The 10,454-nt window shown below is 38.6% G+C and overlaps 1 protein-coding gene across 1 annotated transcript in view; it reads right to left on the bottom strand.

Moving 5' to 3' along the window:
- Positions 1-4,506: 4,506 nt before the first annotated feature.
- LOC124282612 overlaps positions 4,507-10,454 on the bottom strand; it is a 71,294-nt gene continuing 65,346 nt past the window's right edge. Inside the window, 3 exon segments of the mRNA XM_046718637.1 lie at positions 4,507-5,721; positions 9,115-9,277; positions 9,951-10,103. Of these exon segments, the coding sequence (XP_046574593.1) occupies positions 5,677-5,721; positions 9,115-9,277; positions 9,951-10,103 (361 nt within the window). The 3' untranslated portion in view covers positions 4,507-5,676.

Genomic DNA, 10,454 nt, shown 5'->3' with positions numbered 1-10,454 from the left:
TGATACGTTCTGTTTTCACTCGTGCACGATGTCTAATGAAAATTATGTCTATAGTTTATGTGAAATTTATCACATATATTCTTGAATCATTAATCAATCATGTATCATTTGTTCTCGGGAATTATTGTTAACCTTTCTGTCATCCTGTTGTTCAGGGGTTATGATATATAATAAGGTTTGGGTAAGTGTTAAAGACTATAGACTTAAGCTATGTCAGCATAATATGCCTTCCTCAAACTACAAAGTGAGACAAACGTTAATATTGTGGGTAATTTCACATTCAGAACAGAATGAAAACCACAAAAATACATTAACAAGAAATGATGACTTATTATTTCAGTTTTAGAATGAACAATCATTTTGTATGATGTCTTTCAGTGGCATTTAGAAGTTGTACATTGATGTCCAAGATATTTTTATGGATTAAACTTCTTTGTAATTTCTCTGACGACGTTTCGAGACCATTCCATTGAGTTTCACCTGATGAAGGGACCTGGAATGGTCTCGAAACGTCGTCAGAGAAATTACAAAGAAGTTTAATCCATAAAAATGGAACCTGGAATGGTCTCGAAACGTCGTGAGAGAAATTACAAAGAAGTTTAATCCATAAAAATATCTTGGAAATCATTTTGTAGCTTAAAATCTGAACATATGGTTTAGTTTGTGGTTAATAATTAGATAATTTTCCAAATAAAAGGTTGCTATATAAAATACCTTACTTGTACTGTAAATGAGTTGACATTGACACTGTCTGTCCTCGCTGATGTCATGATGTTTCTGCTGTATAAACATAATAAACAAATTACTGTTGAGAGTGATGTTTAATCTGTTTCACATTTACCTTGTCATTCACTCATTCGTTCAGCCGTTTTTCTATGCATCCTTTCCGCAATACCATATGTTTGGTCCCACGTGTAAATACCACACAAACCCACTTTGTGAACCTCATTGTCAGCAATATATCCGTGCTTTAAAACTGGATCAACATGGTCAACTGCAGCTTGTCACTTTTGGTTTACCAATGACATTTTTATTTTTATTCAATTGTTTACAGATCTGCTGACCATTAATTAAAATCAAGAAAGCAGAGACAAAATATCTGAAAATCCCATTTAGCAATAATGTATATCACAAATTGTTTTCATGCATGTCTCTAGACAATATGTTGAGCTCACCTTGTCCATGTTTAAATAATTGGTCAAGTCCCGCTGTACAAAGCAATCTTATCACAACATGTGTGATAAGCCTACATGAAAGTATGTGAGTTGTGATCCCCTTAGTCTAAGATAGATTTTGCAATGGGGCCCTTGATCTTGGCCACCGTGACTGAAATGTAATTTGTTCATTTTTTATGCCCTCTGAATAATATTTTCACAAATGTCAGAAAACAACAATCCACCATGTTTGTTATAGTGTGTTTTATATACTGCTATTTACATATATAGGTTTCTAAAGAAAAGAACCTAAACCAACTAATATGAATAAGAAGGACTTTTTCAACCACCATTTTAAGGCAGCAGACCATTATTACTTGATTTTGAATGCTGTTTTCGCAATGGATGTGATATCATAACAAAAATGGCCAATGTATGTTGCAACAGTTCCATGTACAAGTTATAATGCTTTAAACATTACCTTCCACTACACTGGCACAGAAAACAAACATGTCTTCAAGATACAATTCGAGTGTTGAAGTCTTAGATGTGCACCACCTCCCTGGTGGAGGGTCTGCCTGGAGAGTGTAATGTCTCTGGTCCAGTCCCCTAAGAACATCAAGATGGTACTTGTAGTTACCCTGCCTGCAACTGGCAATAAGGATGTGATGTCAGAGTGGGGTTTTCATGTTAACCTGTGGCATGGTATATCAGTGTGCTTACACGACAAAACTCACATTTAATAGTCTTGTACACTCAGCAATGCTTACAGCTTTATAAGTACTATAGTCTTGAATGTGACATTTCAAAAGTCACCTTTCCTTGTCTGTCTTGTTAGCTCTCCTTTTCAGCTTTATGATGTCATTGGTCAGGGGAGATAATCTGTTATGTCTTGTTGAAGGAGCAAGTAATTATTTAATCACCTTCATGCTGTAGGGTCAGGTGAAAATTTTCAGTCATTTTCCTACACAGATTAGCTGGGTGTTATTGTTTAATCATCTTCCTAAGAGGATGTTGTTTATGTGTTGAAGATTGCTATTTGATAAACTTAATTAAGTGCATCTGATGCCCCAAACTTTTGTTTCTTTGAGCTTCATGACCACAGCCTTGTATACCCAGTTGCATACATGCATGCTAATGATGTCAATCACTGGATTGTCTGGTCCAGAGGTGATTATTTACATACAACCTTGGAATATTGCTCAGTGAGGCAATAAACAACAAACAATAACTGGTGTCTTCAAAAGTTACTTGAAAACATTGGAAATATGCAAGGTTATTTTTGTATGTTTGTACTGTAACTGCCTTTCAAGCTGAATAAAAATGCAACAAAACATGAGTACCTTTTCTTTGTCTCAGGCCACTTCATCACAGACAATGCTCTGTTGCTTGACAACGGAAGAGTTTGTGCTCTATACCAGTGTAGGAAAGATGTAGAAAATCTAGCCTGTCCACAGGACTGGCAGGTCAAATTTTTTACCAGTCCTGCCAAAACCTAGCCTGTCCTCCAAATATAAATAAAACACCTTCGGCAGTGTAAATATTCAAAAAGGTTATAATCATTATATATATGTCATTGGTTTGCTAAAATTGACCCGACATGAGGACGGACTAGATATTTTTTTAACCCGTCCTCCACAAAATTCACCCGTCTCGGAAGTTGGGACGGGCTATCTTTCCTACACTGTCTATACCTTCAATGACAAGACCTTCCTCTACTATAGTCCGTTTGGCTCAAAAGCGGACCGATGAATTGCAATCTCGAAAACTTATAAACATAAAATACTCAATGAAACACTGATCACAATGAAAACGTCAGACCAACTCTGAGAGGTGTTTGCAGAATTTATGTCCTAAAAATAAAAAAGTTGCTTAACAAACTATCATTAAAATATCGACACAGTTCACTATTTGTTACGAGGGAGGAGTGCAGAGAAAGGGACAGCCCGGTGTGCGAGAAAGGATGGAGACGGGCACAGCACAGGTTAATGAATCAATAACTTTGTCGGCACTTGTGCACGTGCTTCTCTAACACCTGGCTGTCCCTTTCTCTGCACTCCTCCCTCGTAACAAATAGTGAACTGTGTCAATATTTTAATGATAGTTTGTTAAACAACTTTTTAAATTTTAGGACATAAATTCAGCAAACAAATCACAGAGTTGGTCTGATATTTTGATTATGATCAGCGTTTCATTGAGTATTATATGTTTATTAGTTTTTGAGTTAGATTGCAATTTATCTGTCCGCTTTTGAGCCAAACGCACTATAGTGAGAGTAGAACAAAGCCCTTCACTGGACTTGAAATGTGAAGATCTGGGTTAGAAATGATATTCAGCAACCCATGCTTCAGGTAACCCTCTTTCAGGTAACTGACTGGATTGAATGGTCAGCCTCGCTGATACGGCTGATGCCCGTCATGGTAGTCACTGGGTTGTTTGTCTAGATGTGATTATTAACAGCCTGCTGACATTGAGCTGTAATATTGGTTAGTGTGGTGTTATACTACCAACACTCGATTCTGGGCCTCGTGTCCAGTACACATTATGCTATTGCGATGGCTGTGTGGGTTAGATGGTTGACTTGATGTGCTTGTGATTATGTGCCTGACTCTGAGAGTGTGGGTTCGAATCCCAGGTTGGACTCAACCCAACAAAAGTGCTAGAATCTGTACTTTACTGAGAAAGTGTAATCCCAAATACGACGTTTTACCAAACTGGTGCTTATAATGGTTGGGATAGTACATGGATGCTTGGTAAAAGCTTGTCTCTTTGCAATTTAGTATTTTGACTTATACCGTACATTCCCAAATTGTTTCAGGTGAACAATTGACTCGACTAAGCATATGTTTATGATGGGTGCCAACGGTGGGGCAGGATACACTCACCCTTTCTCGAACACCTGGTATGAACACTATGTCATAGTGATTCATAAACACAAGCTCTGTCATTGTATCGCTTGGTGACAACCACTGTATTGTCTGGTCCAGACTCGATTTATTTACAAATAACATTGTACAGCTGTAATACTGTGACACAAATATATCTTCATGATATTGTCACAATTGTACAATCGACTCTGCTTTTAGCAGAGATTTCTTATGGATGTGGAAAGGGTTTTGTCACTTCTATCTACCTTGAGGACTGTTTTGGACCAGTGACTGGTTTGTCTTGTCCAGAGGTATAGATGTCCTGTCCCTACACAATGTTATCTCCCTGTACCTGATCAAAAGGCAACTGTGCCTACAAATCTGCAACTCTCCACAGCCAACTGCAGACTTTACCCACCTGGATCAATCCTTTGTTTGGAAGGGTAATTGGGTGTAACATAAGTGGAAAACAGTTTCACATTCAGTAATGTTTCATATATTTATACAATTATATTTACATTCAGCATTGATCAAAGCATTGTAAAAAGGTACTGCCATACAAGGCATTTGACAGTATTTTGAAAATAAGAACATAAAAGAAAACGTCTCCAATCCTCTCCACTTTCTTTTATAAACCTTTTTACAATGTCCATACTCAGGATAAACACATCCCAGACCTGTGTAGTCATAGCAACAGACTCAGTCTGAGGACATGATTGGCTGTTGTTACTGGTGATATCCTCCATGTTTCTGTCTTCTTGACTAGTTGGAATATTATCCCTGATACTTATTTCAAGTACATTACCCTCAAATGCATCAGGAAGCACAGTACTTTACAAGACAATAGAATGTGCAGACATACTCTCTAATACACTAGTCCTTTACATGTGGTTCAACCCTGCCTCATTTTGAATATGACCTTGACCGTATTAATAAGGCAGAGGTGAATACAGTCATGATGTCCGAGGGCTTTATCAACATTGGTTCTTTGATATTCTCAAGATTCTGGTCAACATAAACACTGACTAACACAATGTTCTATGCAGTCTGTTGGATTCATAACAAGCAGTAGTCTCTTACAAAAATATGGATCATTTCTTCCAACAGGCATGCAAGTATGACAGCAGCATATAGATAGGAAACACAGATCATAAGGAGAAGGATGATGATAGCAGACTGGACTCCGCTCTGTACTTTCCTAGGTGTTCACGGTCCACACTACTGAATAATCAGTTTGAATATCAACCATTCATCATGGACGGTGAAATGTTTCTTGTGCAGGCAGTATATTGTTTTATGACTCATCCTTAATTCATTCTCCATATTGCATCCGTCAAGATGTTTGTCATATCCTTGATTGTGGCTAGGGAGACTCTGGGCACAGATGAAAATTGTTGCAGAACTTCTGCAGGTAAAAGAGGTCATGGCTCTGTTGATGTTGATGGAACATCTTCAACTTACACCAGCCAATCAGTTGGAGAACCATCATATATGTTGTTGTCACTCTGTTTTAAATTCAATTTGTGTGCCTGACACTTTCAGCGACTTATTCCCACAGTCAAATTCTTCCTCTTTATATATTCTCATGAGCACATTTTCCTGAGGTTTATTGTTTGCCCTTGAGAAGACCTTGACCATCACAATGACAGTGACCTTCAGTTGAAGCCTTGATGGACACCATTAGGTCGCAGACTTCTCATCTGAGGACAAAAAGATCATTTGTTTTCTTAAGCATGTTTAAACAGAAAAGTAAATGATGTAAGACTTCATGAAGATTTCTAAAGGAACATCTGATTCAGTTCTTAACGTAAGGCCTAAAAGATAAACAGTTCATGATTGGTTCCTTTTACCTGCCAATATGGTAAGAAGCTATAAGCTTTTGTTTCGTAAATTACGTCAAAAGTTCAATAGACAAGATGTGGGTTAGGCAAACATGTATCCTAAATGTCAGATATTCAGAAACAAGATGCATCAACTTAGATGAAAGTAATTGCAAGCACACACAATTGTCTAGACTTCTAAGCGTAGGCTCGTCACGCCGAAGACCCGGGTTCGAATCCCCACATGGGTACAATTCTTGAAGCCCATTTCTGGTGTCCCCCGCCGTGATGTTGCTGGAATATTGCTAAAAAGCGGCGTAAAACCAAATTCAGTCAGTCAGTCTAGACTTCTCAGGTACACTGTCCCTAGGATGCATGAACATTTCCGAGGAACAAGTGGTGTTATTGTCTACATTCCAACTTCTTTGAGATGTTTAATACATGCTGATCTAAAAATATGACATAAAAATAAACACTAAGAAACACAAAGATATCTTAATAAGGACACAATACTATGAGAAAGAGAACTGATTCAACACTGCTTTCAGCAAAAACACCAAGTGAAACACAAAATGGGCTTCACTCATTGAACACACGTGGGAAATCAAACCTGTGTCCTGAGATGGACAAGCAAACTCCTGAATCACCAGGCTACCCCAGAAATACTATGGATAACAATTATCCTTCATGTCATGTAAAAACACGTAAGTTAAGGGGCAATTCTCGGAGCTGATGAAGGGGAAGGAAGTAGCCCCGAATCCTTGTGTATAGAATGTTTCAGAAGACAGAAATTGTTATCAATAATATTCTTTGTAATAGGGACCCTAATATTTCACTGGTTATTATACACAACAATCTTTTCAAACAGTGAAACAGATTTCATGCGAATAAGCATCACAGAACCAAATAGGCCCAGTGAAACATTTCCTTTGCTCATTCAATTCAGAAACCAAAACTAGCTCCTGGTGCACATGCAAAACTAGGATTAGACCAGGCCGGGTGTCAACAGACTCTGTGCAGAACATCAACTTAATGCACAAAACAAAAAAGGTGGGTGGAGGTGGGGTGGGGTTTGGGTTAGTGCCAAGTTCAAAACTGTAGTACTCAATGGCAACATGGATGCATGGGTACGCGTTTGCTTGCTTGTATCAGTCTACTGCCAGTTTAATCGTCCTAGCCCCATGAGATAACAATGGACAGCTCATGCAGACAAAGTATCCTGGCTCTAAGTCTACTGCCAGTTCTTGCCTTATCTCGAATGCTAGGCAGGGATACAACAAGTAACATCTTCCACCATATTTTGATGGGACACCACCGACCTTTAGCTCTCCAGGCTGCTTTCAACAATGTGTCAGTCATATCACAGTCGACTTACCATTGGATGCAGCTCATCTACAGCTTTGGTCAACAATAAGCACAGCAATGGAAGCTGACAATACCATACACAGCAAGTTTTTGTTACATCTATGAAGTATCTATTGGTTGGCTGGTTGTTTAACACAGCACTCAGCAATATTCCAGCTATTCGGCAGTGGTCTGTAAATAAACGAGTCTGGACTAGACAATCCAGTGATCAACAGTATGAGCATTGATCTACGCAATTGAGATACGATGACGTGCCAACCAAGTCAGCAAGCCTGACCACCCAATCCCATCAGTCGCCTCTTACAACAAGCATGAGTTACTGAAGACCAATTCTAACCCGGATCTTCGCGGGTTGACGCATCTATTAAATCTATGATGCAGACATAACAATGTGTGACAGGTATCCAAAACCAACGTGCACCAACACAAGCCCAGGAGCCATACACAGAAATACTTACACTTGTCAGTTAAACTGTTGAAATAATAACATTGTATAACATCATCATTGGTATTCGGCTGAATTGTTATATTTGTAGCTTAAAGGCACAATGTCACACTTTTTCGACAATATTTAGGCCTATAATGTATATTGGGTCATATGCACTTTTTTTAGCTTCCTATTGATACAGTAAAAGACTTATTATCCCTTATGACTTGCCTGAATTCGATAATTGAAACTTCAAGGCGAACAGCTTCCAAACAGATAACACTTGCCATATATGGAATGTAAACTATTGCGCCGTACATCAAAAACTGTCGCACGTGGCATTGTCGGTGTTTGCCGAACTGGCCTCAATCACAAGTTGTGTTACAGGATAATCGTAAAGTGCATTCCAAGGGACAAGACTCTATGGGGTTCACTTGAAAATAAGTTCAGTCAGTAGAGGGCACGAGAGTCGATTTAATGCAATGTTACATTCATTCATTCAAAACTGTTAAATTTCATATTGTAATCTTAAAAGTAATTTTTGGGGGGAATAAATTATATGGTAGCTTCGCTGGGGGGTGACAGATTTAATGATAGAAAAGCAATATTGATTTTTAGAGACGTGTAATGTGATAGTGTGCCTTTAAAGCTGAATTCAGCAATATTACAGCTATATGATGTCAGTCTGTACATAATCAAGTCTCAAATCTGACATTAGAGACACATCATGTGCATTGATCAAGGCAATTTCAATACAGTGACATTAATTAACCAAGTCAGCGTGCCTGAACACCCAATGCTGATTGTCACCTCTTACAACAAGCATGGGTCGCTGAAGACCAGCGGATCTTAACTGGGTGATTTATCATGTAGGAATACAATACAAGATTTGTACAGAATGAATGTGTGAGTGAGATTCTTATCAGCAGTATTCCAGCTGTATGCAAAGTCATATCTCATAACCCTGGACTGAGTTAATCTATTAGCGACACAACTAATTATTGAGAGGTGACAGTGAAGATGACTTCTTTTGAAAACCTGGAAATGTTGTCATCATTTAAGTCAGCTCGTATAAGCTTCAGTTTCTGACCACCTATTCTGCCCTGAACGTCCCCATGGGTTTGGAAGATTAGTTATTACTGACCTAACTAACCTTGACAAATTTTGTTTTGTTTGTTGTTTAAGGCTGCACTCAGCAATATTCCAGCTATATGACAGCGGCCTATAAATAATCGAGCCTGGACAAGACAATCCAGTGATCAACATCATGAGCACTGATCTTTGGCTACAAGGCCATGTGTTAACAAGTCAGCAGGCACCTGATCCTGTTAGTAACCTTTTGTGACAAGCATGGGTTGCTGACGACCAATTCTAACCCAGATCTTCAGGGGTCACCCCAACTCATCCTGGTATAAACTGTCTACCAACTGGGATGTCTGACAATTGGGAGGTTACTGGTTAGAAACAAACTGAACACCCACCAATGGTCCAGAAGAGCGAGTGATGCGTGTCCGGTCATCTAATTTCTGGTTGGTCAGTTCTGATGTTACGGATGACCGTCTTGGTGGTATAATTCCAGAAGCGATCAGTGGAGGTGTGGAGGTTACCATGTGCCGATTCACTGTCTTTAACACTGGACCCGTCCTGAAAGATTGATAGGAACTGATGCTGTCAACAAGGAAGAAGAAAGCTGTCAATGGTTTATCTTCTGGTTTTTTAAATTCAAAACAGCAAAAGTAAATATTCTAAGTGATACATTTGGACAAGTTCATTTCTTAAGAAACTTTTGATATTGAGGTTACAATTTTAACATTAGTCAGATATGCACATTCCCTCTTTAAGTTTGCCATCATCAGATATCAAGGACATTTTACTTTTATTAGCCACTTTCAATTTGAAAATGTCTGAAAATTGGTGAAAGATTTTGTGTCCTTTTCTGTCAGACTGATCTACTCTCATACTTCCGCAGTTTCAGGAAAGTTGAGAAAATAATGGCAACTAATAAAACCATTTAACAGCACCAGCATTGTCTAACTATCACATTATACTTGAATTCCTCTGCAGTGTATTAAAGGGTTACAACACATGCAATAAAGATGGACTTGTCTCAGATATATAGCTCCTTTCAGAAATTAAACTTAAACGTTGGGTATTTAACTTTAAGAAATTGTTGAACTCCTGCATAATTTATTAGAACAGAACTCCCTTTAGTCTTAACTGATGATCTACTCCTGTAAAACACGCATGTAAAATGTTACAGCAACAACAGCCTAACTATCGGAGACAAGTCCCCCTTTAAGTGTAGGCGCCAGTGTACCTGACAGGCTTTCTGAACACAGGTGGAGGGAGTGGGAATGTGAGGGGGTTAGATACATGGTCAAGCTGGTAGGGGTTGCGGCGTGATGACACAGGGAAGGTACGAATGGGAGTCGCAACATCGCCTGCTTCAGAGTCACTGTCATCGGAGGAGCTACAAGGGAAGGTTAGTGTTTCAACAACCAATCACCATCTAGTATCAAATAACATGCACCTTCTAACTTGACCTTGTGCAACTTGTTTCAAACCAGATCCATGTTTACTTGACAAGAATTTGTCATTTGACAGTTCTGATATAAAACTATTGTAAGATATCATCAGTACAAAGCTGCGTTAAAGAAACAGCTTAACTATAATAAAAAGAAAGAATTCAAATAACTTCATTTGAATAAAACATTTATAAATATAAACAAGCAGGGTTTTTCAGGTGAAACTGAGCAGCAAAAGATCTTGTTGGCATAAAGGAGTTTTGACAAGGACAAATACCTGGATTCTGCTATTTGTG

This window comes from Haliotis rubra, unplaced genomic scaffold (assembly GCF_003918875.1).
Source record: "Haliotis rubra isolate DU_JTF1 unplaced genomic scaffold, ASM391887v1 Scf30, whole genome shotgun sequence".
NCBI lineage: Eukaryota > Metazoa > Mollusca > Gastropoda > Lepetellida > Haliotidae > Haliotis > Haliotis rubra.
This window is presented reverse-complemented; position numbering and strand designations above follow the sequence as displayed.